This window comes from Sus scrofa, chromosome 9, assembly GCF_000003025.6.
Source record: "Sus scrofa isolate TJ Tabasco breed Duroc chromosome 9, Sscrofa11.1, whole genome shotgun sequence".
Lineage (NCBI taxonomy): Eukaryota > Metazoa > Chordata > Mammalia > Artiodactyla > Suidae > Sus > Sus scrofa.
Genome location: NC_010451.4, coordinates 107,138,737 through 107,166,698, shown reverse-complemented (window position 1 = coordinate 107,166,698; position 27,962 = coordinate 107,138,737). Strand labels below are relative to the sequence as shown.

At 34.3% G+C, this 27,962-nt stretch overlaps 1 protein-coding gene across 2 annotated transcripts in view; it reads left to right on the top strand.

Annotated features, from left to right (window-relative positions):
* The window catches only part of COG5 (component of oligomeric golgi complex 5), a 280,119-nt gene that overhangs the window by 107,191 nt on the left and 144,966 nt on the right, over window positions 1-27,962 (top strand). For both annotated transcript variants that reach the window (XM_021102595.1, XM_021102596.1), the window contains one exon: window positions 12,371-12,501. In XM_021102595.1, the coding sequence (XP_020958254.1) occupies window positions 12,371-12,501 (131 nt within the window). The remainder of the gene's footprint in view (window positions 1-12,370; window positions 12,502-27,962) is intronic.

Below are 27,962 nucleotides of genomic sequence, written 5' to 3'. Positions count from 1 at the left end.
TGCTAAAAAAACAGAGACGTTAAAAAACAAACAGAACTATAGAACCATCTCTCTTAAAAGCATAAATGAAAAAATTCTCACCAAATTTTAGCAAATAGGATCTAACAATATATAAAAAGAATAATACATAATAATTGATTTGCATATATTGAACCATTCTTGTGATCCTGGAATAAATACAACTTTATGGTAAATAATCCTTTTGATGTATTGTTGGATTTAGTCGCTAATGTTTTGTTGAGGATTTTTGCATTTATGTTCATCAGAAATACTACTTATCTATAATTTTCTTTTGCTTGTAGTGTCTTTGTCCTATTTTGTTATGAGGGTGATGGTGGTCTCATAGAATGACTTTGAGAGTGTTCCATCTTCTTCAGATTTTTGTAATGGTTTGAGAAGGATAGGTATTAATTCTTATTTTTGTGTTTGATATAATTCCTCAGTGAAGCTATACAATTCTATACTTTTGTTTGCAGGGAGTTTGGGGAGTTTATTTTGCATTTTTTCTAGTATCTTGAGGCATTAGCTTGCGTTATTGATAGCCTTTTTGTCTAATAACACATTTTTCCCAAGAACACATTTAGTGTTATTAAATTCTTCCAACCCCTGCCCCAGTTGAAACCCACAGATTTTGACATTGCTTTTTCATTTTCATTCAGTTCAGTATTTTTAAAAAAATTTTTATTATAGTCAATTTGCAATGTTCTGACAATTTCTGCTGTATACAGAGTGACCCGGTTATACCCATATACACATTCTTTTTCTCATCCTTCATCATGTTCCATCACAAGTGATTAGATATAGTTCCCTATGCTGTACAGCAGGATCTCATTTCTTATTCATTCCAAATGCAGTTATTGCATCTACTAACCCCAAACTCCCAGTCCATCCCACTCCCTCCACCTCTCTCTCCCCCTTGGCAACTACAAGTCTGCTCTCCATGTCCATGAGTTTGTTTCTTTTTTGTAGATAGGTTCACTAGTGGCATATATTAGATTCTACATGTAAGTGATATCATATGGTATTTGTATTTCTCTTTCTGATTTACTTCACTTAGTATGAGAGTCTCTAGTTCCATCATTGAGGCTGTAAATGGCCTTATTTTGTTCTTTTTAATGGCTGATTAGTATTCCATTGTGTATATGTACCACATCTTCTTAATCCATTCATCTGTCGATGAACATTTAAGTTGTTTCCATGTCTCCACTTTTGATAATCATGCTGCAATGAACATAGGGGTGCATGTATCTTTTTCAATGAAAGTTTTGTCTGGATATATGCCCAAGAGTGGGATTGCTGGATCATATGGTAGTTCTACATTTAGTATTCTGAGGAACCTTCGTACTGTTTTCCATAGTGGTTGCACCAATTTACATTCCTACCAGCAGTATAGGAAGAGTTCCCTTTTCTCCACACCTTCTCCAGCATTTCAGTTCAATATTTTTGAAAAAAATTTCTCTGAGATCTTTTGTGGTCCATTGATTATTTAGAAATGTGATGTTTAACTTTGGAATGTTTGGAAATTTTATATTTTCCTGTTATTGATTCTTAGTTTGATTCTATTATGATTTGAAGAACTTCAGTATGTTTTAAACATAGGAATGTATGATTTCAATTCTTTTAAATTTGTTTTATGACCTAGGACATGCTCTCTTTTGGTTAATGGTCCATGTATAGTTGAACAGAATGAATATTGTTTTTATTGGGTGGAGTGTTCTGTGGCTGCCACTTAGATTCCCTTGGTTTATAGTGGTGGTTATTTTTTCCATTCCTTGCTGATTTGATCTCATGCTTTTCAGTTGCTGAGAGGAGGGGTATTAGCTCATACTTCTGGTTAAATTGGAAGGTAGGCACTAAATAAAGCACCTGAAATAGCTTTCTGGAGGGGAAAAAAGGTTGGTTTTATATAAATCCATGTTTTAGAACTATAATGTCATATCAACAGCACCATAGTTAGAGAGTTAGGAGAAGAAAAAAACAACTGTGGCCAAAGGAAAAACAGGAACTAGAGAAAATACACTGGTGTGTCATCTTCCTTTTTTTTTTTTTTTTTTTTTTTTTTCTTTGGCCCTGGGCAATTTTTTGTGTTTGCTGAAAAAAGATAAGACTTAGAAAAGGAAAACTAATCCCCCTTTTTAATAGTAAGGGTTTTCTCCACCCTAATGTGAGAGCCAAGAAAAAAAGTAAATCTTTTGTTAGTAAATTTTCATGAGGCTATGAGGAGCAAGAAGGATCAACTTGCCCTGAGAAGTGCTTTGGAATTGAAATAGAAAGATTTCACTCAAAGGAGTTTTCTTTAAGCCTGAGGCTTATTTTGTGCATAGTTTAAGCAGTAGTATCAATTAAGCATTGATTACTAAAGTCCAAATTTTAATGTTTGTTTTTATTTTTATTTTTGTATTACTGAACTCCTTAAGATTATCTTTTTTTCAAGGCCCTTCTTTCTTCCCTCCATCAAAAAAAAAAAAAGATGTTAGTAACTGATATTCCACTTATGAAAACAATGTTATTTACATGTTTTGGGTGGTTTATAAAACATTTTTCAAGCATATCATCTCATTTGATCCTGTGAGATTTATAACACATTTTTTTTTATTCCTTATTTTTGGAATCTCAGAAAGGTTAAGTGATTTTTCTCAGGTCATAATATTGAGTAGGGTAACACTGAAGTATTCTTTTTCTTAATTCAACATTCTTTCTATAATACCCTGTCTTTGAAAGGATGTACCTGTTTTATCTTAAACTAGAATAGAACTGACTTTAATTAAAGAAAAATTTTATTAATTATACAAGTGCTCCAGTGATTATGCATTATTTAATTTTACATAAGGATAAATTTTGAAAATTATTAGAAACCTTTAGTCAATTTTCAGACATTAACTTAATCCTTATATAAACTTGTTTTTAAAAATCCTTTGAGTATTCTTTGATAACTGTAAATTGTGTTTTTAATGGTAATACTTTTATGTGTTTAATTTATTTCAAATTATTTTTATTCTCTTACGAATTTTATTTTTTCAATAGAAAAAAATTAGAAAATGTGTGTATTAATAGTTGTGAAACTTCTCTTGTAATTCATTTGGTTAAGGAATTATTTTCCTACATAGTTGGAATAAGTATTTGGTATTGTTTAAAATTTCTTTCTGTGATCAGTTTTATATATTCTGAGAAGCTTTTATTAATGATTTTTCCTATTTTGTCTAGTTGTATTTTGATATTTATATATTTAAATCTTACACCTTTTAAACCTATGTTATTTTGTTCTCTATGTAATCATTTTTTTACTTTTGTGTAAATACCACCTTACTTTCTAAAATTTTTATAATTTCATTTTTTTCATTTTTATTATATATTATTAAAATCATTTTGCAATTGTACATAAACATTTTTCTTGAAAATTTTTTTCTGTAAACCTGTTTTATCATCAGATTCAAGATATCAACTTAAATATGACTAAAGCGTGTCAAATATAAACAAACTTTTTGTACCTAGAATAAGGAAATGAAAATCAGTATATGTATGTAATTGTCATTATTGGAGTTTTGTTGGAGTTTTTTCTTCTTTTTATGGCTACACCTGCAGCATATGGAAGTTCTCACATGCCAAATCAGGGCTGCCGCTGCCGGCCTACACCGCAGCCAGGGCAACACTGGCTCCCAGCCCCATCTGCGAGATACTGCTGTTTGGAGAACACTGGATCCTTAACCCACTGAGCAAGACCTTCATATTCATGAAGGCTATGCTGGATTCTTTACCCTCTGAGCCACATTGGGAGCTCTATGGAGTTTTTGACATTTACTTTTTCTCTAAGTTTAATTTTGAGGTTTCCTTAGTGAAACAATTTTTTTTTTAATGAGGAGGGAAGGTAATTTTTAAAACAATCCTATCTTAGACTTCACCATTTGTCACAAGTATCCTGGGATGATGATGTTGTTGTCTTTGCTGCTATTATGATAATGGTGATGATGATACACCTTCAGTAAGTGGATGCTTAGATTTCATTGTTGATTGAATGAATTATTATTATTATTATTATTGTTATTATTTTGCTTTTTAGGGCTGCTCTCATGGCATATGGAAGTTCCCAGGCTAGGGGTCGAATCAGAGCTACAGTTGCTGGCCTCCACCACAGCCACAGCAACGCTAGATCCAAGCCATATCTGTGACCTATGCCACAGCTCATGGCCACCCCAGATCCCTCACCCCACTGAGCGAGGTCAGTGATCAAACCCCACATCCTCACAGATCCTAGTCGGATTTGTTTCCGCTGCTCCACAACAGGCACTCCCTAGACAAATTAATTTTATCAGTGTTATAACCCTGCATCATCCATGTTGATTGGTGTTGTTTTGCGCTTGTTGGTTGTTTTATCTCAATTTAAATTTGTTATTTAGCTCAATATTCTCTAGGAGCTGTGTTCTTTATAAAACACATGATGTGATGGCAAAGAAGATTGATATTGCAGGCCAGTTAAAATATAGTCATTGTGATAAGCCCTGATCTTACAGTGCTATTTATTTTTACTTAAAGGTAAACTTTTTATTGAATGGATTCTTCAAAATCAGCTTTCCTTTTTAGATTATTTGTCAGTCTGCCATGCCAGATAAGCCTTTATAAATCACAGCCTTACATTTTGCTATTTGCTTTTGTAAAAAATAGGCTTCAGTCTAAAGTTTCTAAATAATCAGTGCTGTGTAGAAAAATCAGAGGTAGAGCTTTTTTTATAAATCGTGTAATTGTATGATTATATTCTGGAAACAGCCTTAGGAAGTAATATATAAATAAATAACTAAAAATTAACAAATTAAGAGACTGGGAAAATATTCATAGCAAATATGTTAGACAAACAGTGTTATTGTATAATTAATACAGAGTGATCTAAAAAAGGTAGGGAGTAAAAATTATGTAGATAGTCTCAAAAGGAGATGCAGATAGTGATAGTTACTCAGCCTTATTATTTAAAAATTCATGTTAAAAAAAAATCATGTCAGACCTTCATTAAGAACATACTTCTAGCAGCATATAAAACATTCAGTGCAGTCCTAATATCTAGTTAAGTAACACCTATAGGTTATTGGAAATTGTATAAAGTGTTACAGCTGTTTTGAACAGTACTTACACAATTGATATCAGTAGGCTTAAAATTGCTACTTCAATCCAGTAATTCTGCTTTATCTTCCAAGGAAGTGTAGTTATAGATATTTTAAATATGTATTGTCTTTATGATAAATATTTATTCCATTTAGGCAGATGGCTAAGTAATTTTTGTTCATTTATTTGATGAAATATTGGGCAACTATCAAAAACTGGTATTTTTAAGTACAATCATGGTATGGGTGAATGCTTATAGCATTAAGTTGCAACATTAAGACACTGTGCTTAAGTAAAATACAAAAAAGTGAACAAAATAACTCATGGGTAGGTTAAAAAGAAGGGCAAGATTTAAAGTAATAGAGTAGAACTTTACTTTTAAGCACAAACAAGATTTTAAGTATTTTAGGAACATCTGAAGGTTGCTTGAAATTTCTCTGAAGTGCTGATCTGATTTGTGCTCTTTGCAAAGTTGGTATGTAGGAGGGAGTCACTTTCATCAGTAAGTGACTATAGCCAACTGCCCAGTCCTGTATGTCAATTTTTGCTTTTTCTGCTCTTTCTCACATAAACATCTAGGGGGAGGATATATGCTATTTTGAAATTACTTGAGGATTTGAAGATATCATAAATTTCTGAGACATGTCCATGTATATTCCAGTGATCCACTTGGCAGTTGTGGCCTCCATGTTGTGGGATTATATAATTTCCCTTATTTGAAATATTTTTCTGGATTTCAGGAACTCTTAGAACATGGTACTTTTAAAAGGAAAAGCCTTTTTTCTGTTACTAGTTAATAATGCTAATATTAAACTCTTTTCAGGAGACAGGGCTACAGTGTCTTCATATTCCATTACTCCCATATAGATTTTGGAACTTTTCATCTCTAGAAGTTCAATTTGTGCCTTACTTTATTACCCATATCTTTACTAACATGTTTAGTCTTTTCTGTTTTGAACACATGAAATAAAAGTTATAATAACTATAGTAATGCCCTTGTTTATAGTACTCTAATCTGTGCCATTGGTTCATACTTATTTAATATTTAATGGAAAAAAAAAGCAAAAATATTTTTAAAATGTGTAAGCGACACATACTACCTATCAAGTTTAAATATTAGGATATTGTCAACATGTTGTGTCGCATATCTCTATAACTTTTCCTAATGTTGCTAATGTGTGTATGTTCCTTAAATAATAAATTAATCTTACATCACGTAATATAATTTACCTCTTGCTGTATGTATTCTAAAACTTGTTCTTCTTCTTTAGTGTTACGTTATTGGGAGATGTCGATATTGATGTGTTTACTGGTCGTTGTTAGTTTTCACTCTTCTGTAGAAGCATTTTGAATGAATGTATTTTATTGTTCTCCATTTGATGGTCATTTCAGTCATATACAGCCTTGTTTTGTTTTTAGCATTGCTGTTACGAACATTCTTGTACATGTCTTTGGATGTACAAATGGAAGAATTTCTTTGAGTTACATGCCTAAGAATGGCATATTTTGGTTATAGTGATATTCATATGGAATTTTATCAGATTATCAAAATTGGCTTCCAAAGTGGTTTTATCTCATTTACAATGTTTCTGTTTATATACACACATATTATATACACATATATGCACAGGCATGCATATACACAAACCAACATTTGTATGTATATATGTATTTACTGTTGCAGTTACCATTGTAGAAAATACCTTTCTACTCAAATATATTCACTTTTTTTTTCTTTTTAAAGATGACTTATTTTAGAAACAGTATTAGAGAGTAGAAATTTGTTATTATCTGGCCACTTTATTTTAATTTTTATGTTTTTGTTGACTTCCCGTTTGCTCTAAAAGCTGTGCATGTGTAACATATTAAAATAGTCCTATAAAGTTTATTATTAAAAATAGTGATCCTCTGCCCTTTTTTTCTGCTCACTTTACTTTTCCTCAGTGATAACCATTTTTATCATTTTTTTGCTGATTCTTTTGATATTTACCTCAGATAGCTCTAATTCACCTGCCTGTATTTACACTTCTTAATTTTTAACTTCTTTGGCTCCCCACTTTGAAGCATGATTTAACCACCTTCATTTCTTCCAACGTCCAGCACAATCCCAACTTTTACAACTTCATCTCTTTTACCCCAAACAAATAATTCAGTGCTAATGTTATTATGAAAAGTTAATGCATAGCTGAGTCATTTAGAAAAATGTGATTTTCTTTTCTTTTAAACAGAAGAGGATAGTAGTAAAGGTAGAGGCAGTAAGGATTTTGAAATCAGTAAGGAGGCTTTATATTGCAAAGGAGGATTTGTGGAAGGAGATAAGAAATCAATGGAAAGTCATAGATTCTGTGAATTGGAGGGTAACATGATGAGAATGTTTATTCTGGTAGCTATGTGTAGTAATGACTTGAACATTGAAAGCCTCTTAAAATGACTGGCATGTGTTTTAGTTATAAATAATTTTTATGCCATTGAGGTTTAGTTTGAAGACTAAAGAAATAAAAAGAAATGCGAAATTCCAGGAAATAGTGCAATAAATAGTCACTAAGATCAGGTGACTTTCATGGGGCAAAACAAAGCATAAGAAGTTTATTCTAAAATTTTAGTACTTTTAGGCCTGCCAGTGAAAATGGAAAAATCAGAATTCATTTTTTAGTATCTTAAGTTTCAAAAAGTAGAGTACATTTGACCAAAAATTTTATAATACCCATCCTCTTAATAACAAAAAAATTAAACTTTGTTTCCTAAAATTTTTGATTGAATTACAGTTAATTTACTGTATTTCAGGTATACAGCAAAGTAATTCAGTTGTATATATATATATATATATACACACACACAGATACATGTATTTATACTTTTTCAGATTCTTTTCCATAAGTAATTAAAGGATATTGAAAATACTTCCCTGTGCCATATAGTAGAATCTTGTTGTTTATCAATTTTTTATATAGTAGTGTGTATCTGTTTTATATATAGTAGTGTATATCTGTAGTAGGGTGTAGTAGTGTGATCCTCCATACCATTCTCCATAGTAGCTGCACCAAATTTACATTCCCACCAACAGTGTAGAAGAGTTCCCTTTTCTGCACACTCTAGCATTTATTGTTTGTAGTCTCTTTGATGATGGCCATTCTGACTGGTGTGAGGTGATACCTCATTGTAGTTTTGATTTGCATTTCTCTAATAATTAACAATGTTGAGCATCTTTTCATGTGTTTTTTTTAGCCATCTCCATGTTGTCTTTGGAGAAATGTCTATTTAGATCTTATGCTCATTTTTAAATTTTTTTTTAGATATTGAACTGCATGAGTTGTTTGTATATTTTGGAGATTAATCCCTTGTGGATTGCTTCATTTGCAGAGATTTTCTTCCATTCTGTGGGTTGTCTTTTCATTTTGCTTTATGATTTCCTTTGCTGTGCAAAAGCTTTTAAGTTTAATTAGGTCCCATTGGTTTATTCTTATTTTTATTTTCATTACTCTGGGAGGTGGATCTGAAAAGTTACTACTGTGGTTTATGTTAAAGTGTTCCACCTATGTTTTCCTCTAAGAGTATCTGGTCTTAGATTTAGGTCTTTTAAACCATTTTGAGTTTATTTTTGTGTGTGGTATTAGAGAGTGTGCTAATTTAAATCTTTTACGTGTAGCTGTCCAGTTTTCCCAGTACCACTTATTGAAGATCGTCTTTTCTCCATTGCGTATTCTTGCCTCCTTTGTCATAGATTAATTGACCATAAGTGTGTAGTTTTATTTCTGGACTTTCTTTCCTGTTCCATTTATCTACATGTTTGTGGTTTTTTGCCAGTACCATACTGTTTTGATGACAGAAGCTTTGTAGTATAGTCTTAAGTCAGGGAACCTGATCCTCCAGCTCTGTTTTTCTTTCTCAAGATTGCTTTGGCTATTTGAGTTCTTTTGTGTTTGAATGCAAATTTAAAATTTTTCTATTCTTGTTCTGTGATAAATGCCGTTGTTTTTTTTGTTTGTTTGTTTGTTTGTTTTTCTTCAGCTGCACCTGCAGCATTTGGAAGTTCTCAGGCCAGGAGTCAAATCTGAGCCACAGCTGCAACCTAATTCACAGATGTGACAATGACAGATCCTTTAGTCACTGTGCCACAGCAGGAACTCCACCATTGGTATTTTGATAGGAAAATCTGTAGATTACCTTGGGTAGTGTGGTCATTTTAACAGTATTGATTCTTCTAATACAAAAACACATGTGTTTGCATCATCCTCAATTTCTTTAATTAGCATATTAAAGTTTTTAAAATAGAGATATTTTGCTTTCTTAGGTGGGTTTATTCCTAAGTATTTTGTTCTTTGTGATGCAATGGTAAGTGAGATTGTTTCCTAACATCTTCCTGATCTTTTGTTGTTAGTATATGGAAATGAAGTTTCTGTGTATTAATTTTGTATCCTGAAACTTTAACTTTGGTAATGTCTTTAGGAATTTCTATATATGGAATCATGTCATCAGCAAACATTCATAGTTTAACTTTTTCCTTTCCAATTTGGATTTATTTTACTTGTTTATGTTCTCTGATTACTGTGGCTGGGACTTCCAAGACTATGAAAATCTTACCCATCCTCTTGATAACTTTGCTAGATATTTTGGTTGAATTTCTTTTTCTCTCATCTATTAGATTAAATTTCTCTCATATAAATAAACAAAGAGATGAACAATATCATTTCTTTTCCACAAAAATTACTAGTCTTATAATTTTCTCACTAAAGAGATGATGAGTACATTAAATCCAAATAGATCACTTTAATTTCCTCATACATGTTTTTGGTACATGAAATGATTCAACAGGTATTAGTGTTAAGTGGCTAGAAAGATAGTTCTGGCTGTGTACACCACATTTATTGGGGTTTAATTGTTAGAGTATAAGGGTCTCATATTTCAAAATTTGTCATTTTAGCATATTTTGTATATTTTACAACTTCTACATGTTATTAATATATTTTATTAAACTTGCAATACAGAGTTCCCATCATGGCTCAGCTGAAACAAACCTGACTAGGATCCATGAGGATGCAGGTTTGATCCTTGGCCTCGTTCACCACAGTTGCCATGAGCTGTGGTGTAGGTCGCAGATGTGGCTAGGATCCCGTGTTGCTGTGACTGTGGTGTAGGCCAGTGGCTACAGCTCCAATTCGATCCCTAGCCTGGGAACCTCCATATGCTGCAGGTGCAGTCCTAAAAAGACAAATAAATAAATAAATAAACTTAGAATACTGGTTATTTAGTGCTATCATTGTTCTAACATGGCTAAATTTAGTTCCCTGAAAAACTGAGCCTGATGTGATTTTTACCCTTTTACTGTGCAAAGTGGAAGACTATAGGAGGAATACTATCTGACCTCTAAATACAAAGCTTTCTTCTCTCTGAGACTTGTGGGATTGGCTTGAGGTGATCTAGTGAGAAGACTGAAGTTGGATAGACCTGAATTTAAATTCTGCTTTAGTGGTTACCAGCCAAGGTGATTTTGTTCATAATGTAGTATTTCTAGCAAGGTTGTTGAGACTATTACCTATAATATAAAATTAATAAATACACATGTCTAATTTAGTGCCTTCCACATGTCAGGTCTCCAGAAATTGTAGTTACTGTAATTGAAATCATCATCATCTTTTTGTTGGTGGCACTAGTCCCCTCGATGTGCTTCACAAAAATTAGATGTAAAGAGGAGTTACCACTTGGGTGCAGTGGTACCAGCAGGTGTCTCTGGAGTACTGGGATGCAGGTTCCATCCCTGGCCGGCACAGTAGGTTAAAGGACTTGGTGTTGCCACAGCTGCCAGAGTGGATCACAGCTGCGGCTCAGATTTGATCCCTGGCCTGGGAATACCACATGCTGCGGGATGGCCAAAACAGAAAAAAAAAGAATAGGTATAAAAAGACATGGCACACTGATAGCTATTGTGTGTGACAAAAACAGGAGAGGAATCCCTCCATTCTCCTGAGTGGGTGGGTAGTATTGCTTCATTTTACCCCCTTCCTCCCCTCTGCTCCTTTTTTGCCTGTATCTCTTTTATTTAAATGCAGGTTTTGGGGGAATTCACATCGTGGTTCAGCATTTTAAAAATGCTCAGTTAGCAGTAACCACTATTAGGTGCCCTTTATGTTGTTTCCTTTTGTCCTCTTGTGTAAAACTATACTGTTTAATCAGCAAATATTTGAGTGCCATTAAGTGATTAGTTAACACTGTACTAGATGCTTTAATGTAGTTTCACCTAGGCAGTACGTTGTGATTCAGCTGAAGAAAAATGCAGTAATATCTAAGTGCTAGAAATATATTTTTTATAAGACTTAAAGTTAAAACATTAGTTCTCATTAGAATATAGTGAAAAACACATTTGACATTCAGTTGAGTAACTGGAAAATAGTCATCTTTTATCTAAATCTGTTTTATTTTTTGAAAATAATTTATCTTGTTGAGATAGAAAATATGACATTTAAAGCTCTAAGATGCATAGTGAAACCTTGATCATTATTTGTAGCATTTTAGTTACCTTAGTTATGTCTAAGATTAAGCCAAAAAGTAAAAAAAAAAAAAAAAATTAAAATTAACTTCTAAAAATTTAAATGTGCAGAGACAACTGTTGTTAACTTCTTGGTAAATATCTTTTCACACTTCTTGCTCTGCATATATAATTCTATAAATAGAGTTTATAATTCTATAAATTGTATAATTGTGTTAATAGAATTAACAGTTTCTAGAATTATAAACTGCATATAATTGTTATATATAATTATATCGAGTTAATTTGTCTGTAATTTTCTTTGGAAAATTCTTCAGTGTAAATAACTATATTTTATCTTATGATAACGTAAACTGTCAGTATGTTAAAGTTTTTTCATTATTAATTAATCATTCTCCAAGCTATGGATATTTGTTTCAAATATTTTGTTATAGAATAACTTTTAAAACTGTCTTGCAACTTGATAAATTCCTAAGATCATCAGGGTATTTATTTATGTTAAAGTAAATTTGGCACACTTTTTTTGTGAGCTGTTGATGTTACTTTGAGTTTATAATAGTCATGATTTTGTTCTTGCTTTACCAGTTCTATCATATTTGGAAAATTTTCCTCCAGAGTAAAATTACTTATTAAGTAGTTATTTTTTAAGTTGAAAATCTTTCAGATTTTGAAAGAGAACAGTGTTCAACAGCAAATCTATAATCTTTCAAAGAAGTTGAATGTGATGCTTTGATACCTTGATATTTATTCTATACTGAAATATTTAAATGTATGTGTTTTTTTTTTTTTCAATAGATTATCTTTCTCAAGGAATAGATCTTTCTGGAATAGAAGTAATAGAAAATGATCTACTTTTTATTGCAAGAGCTCGACTCGAAGTGGAAAATCAAGCTAAGCGCCTATTGGAGCAGGGTGTGGAAACTCAGGTAATAAAAACAATGCCACCTTTTTAATGTGAAAAGTATGTCATTATCTAGATGAATATTTGATTTTGTACTTAAAAGATTAATATATTTCCTTATTTTATCACTGAGGAACTCTTATCTACAGTTTAGCTGGAGATAGGTCATAAAAGTAAGTACAAGGAAATTTAAAAATATATACGTATTTATTTTGCCAAAAATAGATTCTGGGAGTTTCTGTTGTGGCACAGTGGAAATGAATCTGACTAGGAACCATGAGGTTGCGGGTTTGATCCCTGGCCTCGCTCAGTGGGTTAAGAATCTGGCGTTGCCGGGAGTTCCCATCTTGGCGCAGTGGTTAACGAATCCGACTAGGAACCATGAGGTTGCGGGTTCGGTCCCTGCCCTTGCTCAGTGGGTTAACGATCTGGCGTTGCTGTGAGCTGTGGTGTAGGTTGCAGACGCGGCTCGGATCCTGCGTTGCTGTGGCTCTGGTGTAGGCCAGTGGCTACAGCTCCAATTCGACCCCTAGCCTGGGAACCTCCATATGCCGCGGGAGCGGCCCAAGAAATAGCAAAAAGACAAAAAAAAAAAAAAAAAAAAAGAATCTGGCATTGCCGTGAGCTGTGGTGTAGGTCGCAGATGTGGCTGGTATCCCACATTGCTGTGGCTATGGTGTAGGCCAGCAGCTACAGCTCCAATTTGACCCCTAGCTTGGGAACTTCCATATGCCATGGGTGTGCCCTAAAAATACGATAGATAGATAGATAAAATAAAAATAGATTCTAAGATTTCTAATGTATGATGTATATATGAAATTTATTTTTAAAAATTTATGTGTAGATAGGTAATTAATAGATGTTAAGTATGCATCTTTTGTCCAAATCACTGGTACTCATTGAAGGTTTTCAGCAACTCCGTAAGGATGGTATTATTGCTGTTGCCATTTTACAAATGGGAAAGCTGAACACTTAAATAATTGGTCAAAGATCACACATTCAGTAAATGGTATAATTTAGCACACATTAAGCACTATAATCCCAGAATCTGGCACCCTTAATCACTGTGCCAGAATTTTTTTTTTACTTAACTTGAGATTTCTTCTAAGGTTTTGTTTTCCTGGATGCTTAATTTTCTGGATTAGAAAAAACCTAAAGGTATTGATGTAGTAGAATTAAACAGAAATCTCTGTTCTTCTGCATTTGTATTGTACCCAGATATTTTCTCCACTTTTGTTGGGCTCAAATACAGGTTATTAATATCTGTTTATAAATTCATTTTCTTTAAACCAGGAATTTAATTTTGTGCACTTGTATTTGACAAAAGTAGTTTTATAAATACTCAATTCTTAATCTCTAAATCAGGAAGGTACTTATTTGACTTCTGATTCTTAAATGTTGCAATTAAAAATAATGCAATGTCGGAGTTCCCATCGTGGCGCAGTGGTTAACGAATCCGACTAGGAACCATGAGGTTGCGGGTTCGGTCCCTGCCCTTGCTCAGTGGGTTGACGATCCGGCGTTGCCGTGAGCTGTGGTGTAGGTCACAGACGCGGCTCGGATCCCGCGTTGCTGTGGCTCTGGCGTAGGCCGGTGGCTACAGCTCCGATTTTACCCCTAGCCTGGGAACCTCCATATGCCGCGGGAGCGGCCCAAGAAATAGCAACAACAACAACAACAAAAGACAAAAAGACAAAAAAAAAAAAAATAATAATAATGCAATGTCATTTACTGCTTTAAATGAACTTTTAAAGTTGATTATCATATATATAATCAAAAGTGAACAAATACTGACTGCTGTGTGAACACACCTATGAAATCAAAACTAGTTCAGGAAATGGGACATTACCAGCACTTCTGGCATCTCTTTCTTCACTCCCTCTCACAATCACTGCTCTCTACTTTCCCAAAGGTAGCTTTCGTTCTAACACTGGAGTTTAGTTCCATGGGCTGCCAATTATGTTTTAAATCTAGATCTTCACTATGAAGATAAAATGCTTATACTATTAAAAAATAAGATACTCGTCTACATCAAATAAAAGAAGATACTTTATTCTCAAAGAAATATCCAAGCAATTGCAAGTCATCTTTGAATTAAGAAAATTGGTATCAACCCAGCTCATTTAATTGTAAGAAAGGAAGCAATTAACATTTCAGAACGTACAGTATTGCAAGATTTTTGTATTCATCTATATGTTGGTATTATCACTACATCAGGGATTTAAACCTTTATTTATATATATGCTTTTTAAAATTCTTTACCTGTGAAGTTTTTATTGCTATGTATTATGTATATGTATGCATATATCTTTAATTTGTGCAGTTCTTAATATTTTACTGTATTTTAGATTCACGGGAATAAAAAATGGTCAGAAGGAAACAGTATCCCAGTTTGTAGAATTAAAAAATGCTGCTTTTAATAGAGATTGGGGATTTTAACTAAAAGAAATAGTTACTTTTAAAGGCTTATTTTTTATTGTATTTTTATTTCTGTAAAGTGGGAAAATATTGTCTGGGATACTTGTTCCTAAGCAAACTATTTTAGGTATGTTATTTTGTGTACATTTTAGTAATTGTCAAATATGACTGCTTCAGTTTTTAAAATTAAACTAAAATTGAACTGATAAACTTTTAGATATTTTAAATATTGATAGAGTTGTTAGATATTCAGACTGTGAAAAGTTATACAAAAGATTATATGAATCTGACTATTGTTGTTTAGCAAGTGGCCTGTATCTAATCAATGAGATTAAGTTATAAAGAAGAAAAATTTTTAAATACTGTGTGTCTACATGTGTAGATGTGGAATGATCTGAGTGAGACCAGGGAGCTATAATTCTGTTGTATGCTTCAGTGTAGTTTAGAGGAAGGATAGATTCCACTCAGTGGATGGAAAATAATAAGACCGTATATATTAAATTATCATAGTTTATTGACATTAGCCATTAATATTTTCTAATTCATTTGTCTTATTAAAGTCCATAGGTATAAAGTAACGTTCTTAATATAATTTGGCTTCCTACGTAATTTTCCGAAAGGGAGAAAATGTACTGACTTGCCAGTTTTAGCATTCTGGTTCATTTCACAGTTTTTACGTTATTTCTCCTGTGTAAATTTTTACTTGTGTTTATAACATCATTCATTTCCACATTTAGTCGTGTATGTCTGTCTCCCTCAGACCTGGGTTCTCTGGGTTATTTTCACAAATAAAAGTCAGGTTTCTGGCTTTGCAGAGCTGAGAAGATTAAACCCTTATCTATAGTGATGTCCCTGAGATAATGTCCTTGGGAAGCAAGATGTCTTCCCGAATGGAAAGAGCCTGTGTTTTGGAGGCTCTTTCCTTTTCCTCTTAGAAGGCAACAAGATAGAGGTGTCATCCAGTGGTGTCAGCAGGCAGTTTAGGAATTAAGGCGAAAACTAAGCTTTAGTGAATGCCCGTTCTCTGCCAGGATTTCACTTAGTTATTTCACTTAGTTGTTATCTCAATCACAGTTAACAAATACATGAGGAAGATATAATTATCCACTTGTTATAGTTAAGGAAACAAAGGCCTGGGAAGAGTAAGAAATCAGCTGAATAGTACTTAGCCAGCAAGTGGTAGAGTCATGATTTCCTCTGTTCTTCAACAGGACAAAGCAGTTTATTCTAATTTTGTTAAATAAATACATTTTAAGTCTGGAGTGTCTGATTTCCTACATTCTTCAATAGGACAAAGCAGTGTATTCTAATTTTGTTAAATAAACACATTTTAAATCATTTGCAATTTGTGTAACAATTTATATTGAAAAAGATTTTATAGTGTAAAAATTTCTTTGGGAAGTCTCTATATGATGAATAATCTAAACCAGTTTTTCAGTATTCCTCAGAATTTTTATGCTTCTCTGGCCATCTTTTTTGTTTGTTTCTTTTTCTGAAGTGACTGCTTTAGACCCTGCACTTTCCATCAATCTTCTCCCTCACCCCACACACCAGTGAGGGCAGATGCCCTTAATTTCATGGAGGTACCTCTTATACCACCTCTATTCTGGATCCCATTTTATTTTTTTTATTTTTATTTATTTTTTTTGTCTTTTTGCTATTTCTTTGGGCCGCTTCCGCGGCATATGGAGGTTCCCAGGCTAGGGGTCCAATCGGAGCTGTAGCCACTGGCCTACGCCAGAGCCACAGCAACGCAGGATCCGAGCCGCGTCTGCAACCTACACCACAGCTCACGGCAACGCCGGATCGTTAACCCACTGAGCAAGGGCAGGGACGAACCCGCAACCTCATGGTTCCTAGTCAGATTCGTTAACCACTGCGCCACGATGGGAACTCCACTGGATCCCATTTTCTTAGGAAACCTTATCTTGTTTATATTCCTGTCTCTCATATCTTCATCATCTCTCTTTTACTCTTCTCATCAGCATTTAAATATACATCTTTTATGCCACTCTCCCCTGTGTTTTGTTTTTCAGTCTCACAAGCTTTCTTTTAGTTTTTCACTTGCCAATGTTTCGTCCTCTGTTAGGGCTTTCATGTCCTTTTTATACTTTCTCCACGTCCCATTATAACAGATGCTGCAGCTTTTATCTGTTAGATTCTCAAAATATTCTTCCATTTATAAAAAATCATTGAAATTGTTAAATATTATTATTAATCTGACCAGCATCCGTGAGGCCTCACTCAGTGGGTTAAGAATCTGGCGTTGACATGAGCTGTGGTATGGGTTGCAGATGCCACTTGGATCTGGTGCTGCTGTGGCTGTGGCACAGGTCAGTGGTTACAGTTCCAATTTGACCCCTAGCCTGGGAACCTCCATGTGCCGTGGGTGCAGCCCTAAAAAAAACAAACAAAATCAATTTCCGACGTTAACTCAGCTTCTCAAAAATGTTAGTGATCTTCTTTTATTATGTAGTTAGTGGCCATCATTTTCAGTATCAATTAATTATGAAACTTAAATTTACTAAAAGAAAATTAGAGTAATTGGTAGCATTCTTTTTTCAAAACCAGCATTTTAAAAATAAATGCAGGTAAATTGTTTTTGATCATTACTCTTTTCCCTAGTTACCTAAATGTGCTATATTCATTTTGTAAGTTTTAATAGGTTTATAGTATTAGAAAATCTCCACTACAGTATTATAAAATATTTGTCTTGGTAGCCATAAACTAAAAAAATTATTTAGATACTAAGGAACCATTGTTTCTTCCTACATTGGAAAACTATAAACTTCCGATTTCACAAAACCGTATTATTTCTATATGGAAAAGGTTTGTATTGATACCATTGCCATTTCCTTACAAAAAGCTCAGTAGGATTGATGACCTAGAGTACATCTTCTGGTGAAGCATGCCGTTATCACTACGTTAGAAAAATCTTCGATTCGACTCGCAGTCTTTATCACAAACATGGGGCTAGGTATGGAAACCATCTGCATCTCTTCCTTGACTCCTATTTCTTTCTTTCTCTCTTTTTTGATGATCCTGAGAATATTTGATTGAAAGAAGCCAAAGAAAGAGAGTAATCTTAAGGTATTTTCAGGATTGCAGCAAACTCCATTACCTTAAACTCTGACTAGCTTTCAAAAATAGGTGATAGAGATTTTGATTTGGATGAGTTCCTGCATCACCATAGATACCAGGCCCCCACAGTGAAAGGATGACATTTTAATTAGAAAAATGGCTTTAACTTGTGAATTGCAGGCTTTTCCAGTAAACAAATCCAGGACTTTCTGGAGGTTCTAGGATGAAGGAAGATGATGTGCTCACTTGTCTTTAAAAGTCATCAAGAAGAGGATCTTTCAGCTCCATGCTGGGCTGTAATCTCCCCTGTGGAATTGTTGCTAGTCCTGGGAGGTAAACATCCACAAGCATACCTTTTTCCTGAGTCAGAAAGCCTCTGTGCTCAGGTCCACAGAGTGCTGGTGCTTATCAGTTGTCAGCTAAAGTACTATGACAGCATGATCTAGACAGAGTCTCTCTCTCTCTAAGATGACAGTATAGAATTAAAGTTCACTAAATGAATGTCTGTGTAGCATGCAGTAAGTGATTTTGATGTTTTGAACTCTTTTTACTTTCGTAGTTAAAAATTCTGAATTGTTTCCAGCACAGGAAGGGTACTAATTCAAATGTGTTGTATGGAAGATTTATGAGAGTTAAGCATATTCTTAAGCTCCAAAAAGAGCTTTCTGGCAAAGTTGAACCCATTGATTCCTTTTGTCATTAATTATCATAGTTCAGCATGCAACAAGTCTCTTGTGGTCCTTTTTTCCTCTATGTGCCTAACAAACAGCAGCAGTAGACTTAGCATCAGTTGATTTATCAAGCTGCATATCTACTGTAAGAGGTCTAGCTCTCCTATTGTTAGCTGCTAGTTTTCCTGGCTGGTCTCATGAATTCAAGAACAGATCTTATTGTTTGAATCTATAGAAACTCCTTTTATATATTTGGTCCCAGTGGTTTTGCCATTTACTAAATATGTTTCAATAATTTTTCAACTCTGGTAAGAAGTATTTTTCTAAACACACATTAAACAGTTTGAGAAGATGGGTGAGATGGGTGAAGGGGGCCAAAAACAAACTTCCAATTATAGAATAAGTAAGTCATGAGGATATAATGTACAGCATGGTAACTATAGTTAATAAGTCTTCATTCTGTATTTGAAAGTTGCTAAGAGAGCAGATCTTAAAAGTTCTCATTACAAGAAAAAAAATTTTCTATTAACTAGACCTAAATTGTGGCAATCACTTTGCAATATAAACAAATATCAAATTGTTATGTTATAAACCTGAAACTAATATAATGTTGTTTGTCAGTTATACCTCAGTTTTTAAAACATAAATGTGATTATAGTGAGGGCTCTTCAATTTACACAGATCTTTATTTTATTTTCTTTATTTTACTTAGCCTCAGTAGATAATTTGCCACCCCCTCCTCTCATCTGTTTGCTCCTATCACTGCTAGCTTTCCTTAGATTTTTACCTGATCATCTGAATGTTTTCCCTAAAGCTTAATGAGTCTTTTACTTATTTAGCGTGTGCTCACCATTTTATCCTTAAATTTGAGTGGAAATTAACCTGAACTCTTATTTAAACTCTTAAATCAAGGGTTGGCAAAACTACAGTCTATGGACTGTTTTTGTATGGCCCACATTCCAAGAATTGTTTTTACATTTTTAAATGGTTGGGGAAAAAAAAAGAACAACATACAACAGAGACCATATGTGGCCTCCAAAGTCTAAAAATATTTACTGTCTCGCCCTTTAAGGACATTAAAAAATGTGCTGTTCCCTGCTTTAAATCATCGTGTTTTCTTCATGATGGGTGCTTTAATGTTTTCGTTCATCTTTTTCTTCCTCCCAGCACTGTTTCCTCATTTTCAGTATTTCAGTTATCATATGGTATTTCTCTTTGTTTTTATTTTATGCTAAATATGAAGTATTAATGTTTTTCTCATTTCTAAATTATGTGATCATATTATTTTCTTACTCTTTAATATTGTCTCTTGTCATGAACAACCTACAGTAACATTGGTTGCTTTTTTATCTTACTGCTTTCTTGCAGTATAGATTCATCTCTTTAACTGTGTCTGCTTTCAGCCTTAAGGTCTTTTGATATTATTGCTTTACATAGTTTTTCAGTTCATTGAATGGCATTTCATCTTCATCCTGTCCTGTGAATGATTTTTTTCAATAAATAACTAAATTTTCATTGTATTTCATATAGAATCCTATCACTACTCTCTGGTTAAATATCAGTAAATATTCTTTAATTTTGTGTACTTGTTTTCCATTTCTCAAAAATTATGAGTTTTTCAAAACCTTTCTTTAATGCTCTGTAATGACCTACATGGGAAAAGAATCTGAAAAAGAATAGATACATGAATAACTGATTCCCTTTGCTGTACACCTGAAACTAACACAACATTGTAAGTCAACTATACTCCAATAAATTTTTTTAAAACCTCTTCATTATATTATTTTAACTCAATTTAAACAATCTTATGCTAGCTTTCTATTAGAATAGTAAATACTAAAAATTTTATTTGATAATTCAGAAAAAAATGAAGAACCAGGCAACCACTTTGCATCACTATAGATTAATTTGCATTTTCCATAGTTTTATGTAATTGGAGTCATACAGTGTGTTCTTTCCTGTGTCTGGCTCTATCCATTCAATATAATTATTTTGAGATTGAATCGCATTGTGTGCTTTGGTAGTTTGGTCCTAATTAGCGTTCCATTTTTTTGAACTACATTTATCTGTTCACTTATTAACAAGCATTTGGGTTATTTCCAGTTGGGGGCTACTGCAAATAAAGCAGCCAGTTACATGTGTTTGTGTCCACAGGTTTCCTTTTTCTTGAGTAAATACCTAAGGCAAAGAGTGGTTGAGTTTTTGCAAAGAATGATATGTTTACTTTTTATAGTGACTGCTAGTTTTCCAAAGAGGTTCTGTCATTGCATGTTCCCACATCAGTAGATTGGAGTTTTGGTTCCTCCAGATCCTCACCATAATCTGATCTTGGCAGTCTTTTTTTTTTTTCTTTTTTTTGGCCACACTCAGGGCATGTGGAAGTTCCCAGGCCAAGAATCAAACCCATGCCATAATTGCAGCCTGCACCACAGCTGCAGCAACACTGGATCCTTAACCCACTGTGCCAATTTCCTTGGCAGTCTTTTAAATTTAAGCCATTTTAATGGGGATATAGTAGATTCTTAGTGTAGTTTTAATTTATCTTTTCTTAATTGCTGTGTGACAAACTTTATAAATGCCTAATAGTAAAAGGTCTTAGCTAACATTTAAAGACTTGATGTTGGGAATTCCCTGGTGGTTAGGACTTGACACTTTTACCGCTGTGATCTGGGACCTGAGATCCCACATCAAGCTGTTGCACTCTGGGCCAAACACACACACAAACACACACACTGACTTTACTGTCTTCTTATTGGTCTATAAGAATTCTTCATGTATTCTGGGTACAAGTATTTTGTCATACATGTGAATTATAAATATTTTCTCCCATTCTGTGGCTTGCCTTTTTCTCTTTTAGCATTATTATGGATGTGTGATTTACATACCATAACATTTGTGCATTTAAGCATGTAGTTTGATGAGTTTTACTAAATTTATACAGTTGTGCAGCCATCTCACAACCTAGATTTTTTTTTTTAATCTGTCACCATAAAACAATTCCCTCTTAACTCTTTGCCGTCAGTTCCTCCTCCCACCCCCAGACGCAGGCAATCACTGATTTGCTTTCTGTCTCTCTAGAGTTGCCATTTACTAAAAATGTTATATAAATGGCACCATACTGTAGATAATCTTAAATATCCAGTTTCTTTTACTTAACACAGTGTCTTTTTTAGGTTCATCTGTGTTGTTGCATGTATAATAAGTAGGCAGTTTTACTGCAGAGTAAGTTCCAATCTATAGATCTGCACACTTTGTTTATGTATTGATAGGTTGATGGACATTCAGTTGTTTACAGTTTTGGACTATTATTAAGGATAATGTTGCATGTTTTTTTTAATACCCCTTTACATAGAAAAGCCATATTTTTTAGTTTTGATAAAGGTTAGTTCATCCATGTATTCATCTGCATGTTAAATAAGAAAATTTTGCCTACCCTACAATTGGAAAGCTTTCCTCCTGTGTTTTCTTTCAGAAGTTTATACCTTTATGTTTTAAGTTTAATTTCTATGTGCAGTGTAAGGTTCGTTTTTTTCCTCCTAGACATATTCAGTTGTTTGAGCACCTTTGTTGAAAAAGATTATTTTTTTCTCTCTTGAATTACTTCATTGTGAATTGCATATATTTTGGCACCTTGAGAATATTTAATTGCCTGTCAGTCTTTCACCTAATGGTTTTAACATCTGTGGATGATTTTTGTCTAAATCTTTTTTTTTTCCAACAAAGATTGTGAAAGAGTAATTTTCTATTTTTATTATTACTCTATATTTGTTAGCTGTGATTCATTGTAAAGAATAATTTTCACTCACTAATTATGGCTACTTGGTTACCCTGAACTGAAGTTCCTTTTTAAAATGATGGATAAATATTTAAATTTTGCATTTCATTACCAATTTACGGAGTAATGAGTTATTTATATAATGAATCACCTCCAGTGGTAGGAAATGAGGCACAATTGTGTTCTCTTTTGGTTTTCATTTATTTTTTTAAAGTCTTATTATGGATTCACATTTTTGAATATTATGTTTTAATCAGTTTGGTGTTGGATGGGACTACTAGAGCCATAACAACAAGCTAGACCAATGGTGACTGAAGCAGATAGGGGTTTGTCTGGATGTGGGTGGTGGTAACATTGGTTCACCAGCATGCAGGCCTTTCCGTTCTGCCTTCCTTAGTACCCCCTTGCTTGTCACATCATGGTCACAAGATGGTCACACCATAGGCATTATGTCCATGTTCAGGTATGGAAATGGGGCAGTTGCAGCTGCCAGCCAAAAGGCATTGTTACAAAATCCTTTTTCAGAACTCACCCAGCAGACCAGATATAGGTCTTGCATTGGCCAGATGAGGGTCTCCTGGTCACCTTGCTTTTAGGAGGACTGTGAAAGCAAGTATCTAGCAAAGAGGACCACACCTGTCAGCATGGCTTAAACTACTCATGAGCCATTGCTACCCTGCAGTGTACATCGCCACCCCTGGGGAAAACTGGGTTCTTACTAATAAGAAAGAGGAAATGAATTTTAGGGAATAACTAACAACGCCTGCCATACATGTCTTTGGTAAAGCACAGAATGACTAGAGTTATTATGTTGTATTGCTTTATTTAAAAGTAAGCCGTAGGAGTTCCCCTTGTGGTTCAGTGGATTAAAGACCCAATGTAGTGTCCATGAGGATATGAGTTTGATCCCTGGCCTCAGTCAGTGGGTTAAGGATCCAGCATTCTGCAAGCTGTGGTGTAATTTGCAGATGTGCCTTGGATCCGGTGTTGCTGTGGCTGTGGTGTAGGCCTACAGCTGAGGCTCCAGTTTGACCTCTAACCTGGGAACCTCCATAGGCTGCAGGTGTAGCCCTAAAAAGAAACAAAAAAGGGGAGTTCCCATTGCAGCTCAGTGGTTAAGGAATCCGACTAGGAACCATGAGGTTGTGGGTTCGATCCCTGGCCTCGCTCAGTGGGTCAGGGATCCGGCGTCACCGTGAGCTGTGGTGTAGGTTACAGATGTGGCTTGGATCCTGAGTTGCTGTGGCTGTGGTGTAGGTCGGTGGCTAAAGCTCTGATTAGACCCCTAGCCTGGGAACCTCCATATGCTGCGAGTGTGGCCCTAGGAAAGACAAAAAAAAAAAAAAAAAAAAGAAAAAAAAAAGCTGCAAATATACATTTAAATTAAAAATTTATTTTAAAAGAGTAAGATTTGGGGGCTTGCCACATTAATGTCTCATTATAACTTATGTTTTCCTATAAATTTCATTTTATTATTGGGCACAATTTTAGTGTTCTTGAAATATCTGCTATTACCTAATACAATGAGAATATTATTCTAAGTATTGACATCATTTAAAAACTTTTTACTTAATGCTAAACTATAAATTCATAAAGACTGCATTCTTCAGGTTCATTTTATAAAGAAATACGGACGTTACAACTACAGATGTGATAAATTCATTGAGTAATAAAAAAATAATAAAGAAATGCGGATGTTAAAAGAACTTTCTTCTCTGTTGATCATCTCTTTACCTTCTCTGTTTTCTTAAGCTCCCTGTTACTTCCTTTTCTGCAGTACCTTCCACTTCCAGTCCATGTTCACTTTCATTCTTTTCTCTTCTTTTTCTTTGTACTCTCATTTGTCCCATGCCTTTTTATAGCTCTTCATTTTTTCTGTTTCTTTTCAAAAAGGGCTATAATAGAGTTGATTTCTGGTTGATATGATCATGTTGCACTATTAAATGTTCTTCTTAGTCTCTTAATTTCATTTGGGTTATGCGCTGTTGACTGCTGATTGTTAACAGGTTCTGAAATAATCCTATTAGGTTAGCTGAGACGTACATATCAAGCATTAGTGGGCTGTGTGCTACTGAATCAGAAAAGCCACTGGTAAGCTCTGGATCACAACCGAGGTAGCTAATATAATTCTTCCTTTTAAATTGTGTTATTTAATGTGATTCTCTCTTCCTTTAGTCCTTGTAATCTCCCATGGGGCTCCATTAAGCTTTCATTGTTTAGACATGTCATAGCTTCAAAAAAAGTGTCAAGTGTGTGTATCATGTTACAGCACACAGATATTATAAATTGCCATTAATGTTTTGGCCTTTTATATTGTTATTGTGTATAAATGGTTGTGAATTTGAATATTAGAACTCCCAGTTATCGTGCATGATTTAGGTGATAGGCTTTTTATTGTCTTACATTTACCTAAAAACCACCCAGTTTTATTAAATACATAGTCTACTGAGGGAATGGTTTAAAGAATTACCTGATTTGTGATAAAAATTCCTAGGTCTGTATCCTTTACATGCTATCAAAAGTAAAATAAGAAGCTATGTTTTTTTCCAGCAGTAGGGATCGTCTATATAGCGAAAGATACCTGTTCTTTGAATTTTTGCTTGAAGTGACTTTGTGTCTTGCTTACTATAACCTTTGTGTTTTTCAGGAAGCCATTAGGTCGCGTCCCTCTCTCTTCCTCCCCACCTTTCTCTGTCTTGAAACCTCAGTAATAATCAAAACAAAATAGCAGCAGCAAAATTTATATTCTTTATTTGTCCTTTTCCTTTTGTTAGCTCATTGTATTCTTTTATATACAAAAGCTAAAGAAAAAGAATGTAACTGCTGAAGAATTATTTCATTAGGGGAAGGTAAAATGTTAGTCTTGGCGATACAAGAGTTATTTGGTCCTTGCAGAGTGCATCCCTGATCTTGAACATTTATGTGATTTTTGCTTCTAATTAAATAAAATTCTGTCACCTTTTCCATTTCTAATTTAAATTTCACGAAGCTTTTAAAATTCTATCAGACTTTTGATTTAATACTGTATTTATGCTCACAGAGGTCATCTCATTAACTGTAGCTTAGTTAATGCTAGAATATTGCTTGCTATTTTATGGAACAATCTTTACAAGAGTCTTGCTATATCTCTGTTCCGTTAGCTCAGCGCCAGCTGTTGCTTTGGTTACAGTGTTCCTGTTTTGGCAAGCTTTTAGGGATCCTAAACAACCAGGCTTCTTTTTTGACTATATTCTTAAGGGATTTTATTTTCCTCCCATGTAATGCTAAAGAGATGTTGAAAAAGAAAGGAAAAAATTACATCATATGTATTTGTTTCCAAAGCTGAAGGAATAATTTTAGTTTAATAAAGAAAATGGTTGTGCCATCTCCTGAAATGTTTTTGAAGAGGTAGAAGTCTATCTTGACCTATTTATGAAATTAGCCTTTTACTCTATTACATGTTTTTCATTTACTCTTATATTACAGTTTATGAAGTTGGGAAATTTCATATAAGATTAAGTGATTTATTGAAGGTCACAGTGACAATTTGTAGAAAATTATTCTTAGAATATTGACTCTCGTTTAAAGAGAAGACATCATCTCGAAGACATCACTACTTTTTCAGTAGAAGTTTATCTCTTTCTAGAAAGCACGGTATTTTTCAAATGTATCTATTCTTTTTTGAGATCTCTTACAAATACCTGCAAAACTGATATAATCTGGAAATGTAGAGTCAAATGGTGACAGGATGATCTGTTTCAGAGTATGGATTAGGGGATGATAGGGCCAAGGCCTAGAGTCAGCCTGCCACTTAGCAACTGTGGGTCTACCTTTTGATATCTTAGTTTCCTAACTGTAAAATGAGCATCGTAATAGTTATTCCAATATAACTATTGCAACACAGTTCCAATACACAGTTATGTTGTGTTGACGAAATAAAATCATTGGTTATAAGGCCATTTTAATCATTACTGTCTGGGGAGAAAGCGTCTCCATATAGTACACTGTTTCCACAGTTGAGAGTGGACAGTGCAATGAATGTGGCCCTCCCAAGGTTCACAGAGTGCCAGGAATGAGCCTGTTTTTTTTTATAAAGGAGGGGAGGCTGGGTAGGTGGTGTAAGGAAACAGAGAAGTCCTAGAGCTGATCCTGAAGCATTGAGAAAAGAGGCCCAGAAAGCAGGCAGTTCCAAGTTGAGTAGCTGATTAAATTATTCACAGTGTATTTGTCAGGATTATCTGTGGAATGATAAAGAGGATCCTATTAAGCACAATTTGTGATTTTTCTGATTTAAACCATGCAAAAGTTGTGATTTGCAGGAGAGAATGGGGAGCCAGGTGAGTGAGGCAAGGAGTTGATTAAGTGTCTACTGCTGAGTTAAAACCATCAAACTTCCCAGAGAACACAGGGACCCTGAGTACTAGGAAAGAGTTTTTTCCTGGGCACTTTTCAGGGAGACTTACCTTGTGTACAAGCAAGATTGGCTGGCCTATTTGTACAGAAAGATAAAATAAGTACCGACCTCCCAACAATGACCTGTAGATTGCTAGCATTCATGCTGAGGTTGTATCAGTTTGCATTAATATTCAAAATAAGAACCAGGTGACTTATTCTGAGAATCACCCCCTATTTTTCTTATTTAAGTAGCCTTTCTTGGTAGTTCCCATTGTGGTTCAGCAGTAAAATACCCAGCTAGTATCTCTGAGGATGCCTGTTCCATCCCTGTCCTCACTCAGTGGGTTAAGGATCTGGTGTTGCCTTGAGCTGCGGTATAGGTTGCAGATGCACCTTGGATCTGGAGTGCTGTGGCTCTTGCTGGCAGCTGCAGCTCTGATTCTACCCCTAGTCTGGGAACTTACATATGTCATGGCTGTGGCGCTAAAAAAGCAAAGTAAATAAATAAATAACCTTTCTTTCATCAAGTAATGATAGTGGATAATTTTCTTAAATGTTCTTACTAAGCAAAGTAGTAGCATTCATTGGTCATTCTCCTACTTACTTTTTAACTTTATTTTTCTGTTTAAAGAAAACCAGACTTTTCTTAATTGGTACTTACAATTATTTGCAAATAATAATTGTAATTTAGGAAAAGCATTAACTTTTTTTTAATTTATTTTTTACTGTTATTTCCCCCCAACACACTTATTTTTTTCACTGTACATCATGGGGACCCAGTTACACATACATGTATACATAATTTTTTTCTCCCATTGTCATGCTGCGTTGTATCTAGGCATAGTTCTCAGTGTACACAGCAGGATCTCATTGTTAATTCGTTCCAAAAGCAATAGTTTGCATCCGTTAACCTCAAGCTCCCAATCCCTCCCATTCCCTCCCCCTCCCTCCAGGGAAACCACAAGTCTATTCTCCAAGTCCATGATTTTCTTTTCTGTGGAAAGGTTCATTTGTGCCATATATTAGATTCCAGATATAAGTGATATCATATGGTATTTGTCTTTCTCTTTCTGACTTACTTCACTCAGTATGAGAGTCTCTAGTTCCATCCATGTTGCTGCAAATGGCATTATTTTGTTCTTTTTTATGGCTGAGTAGTACTCCATT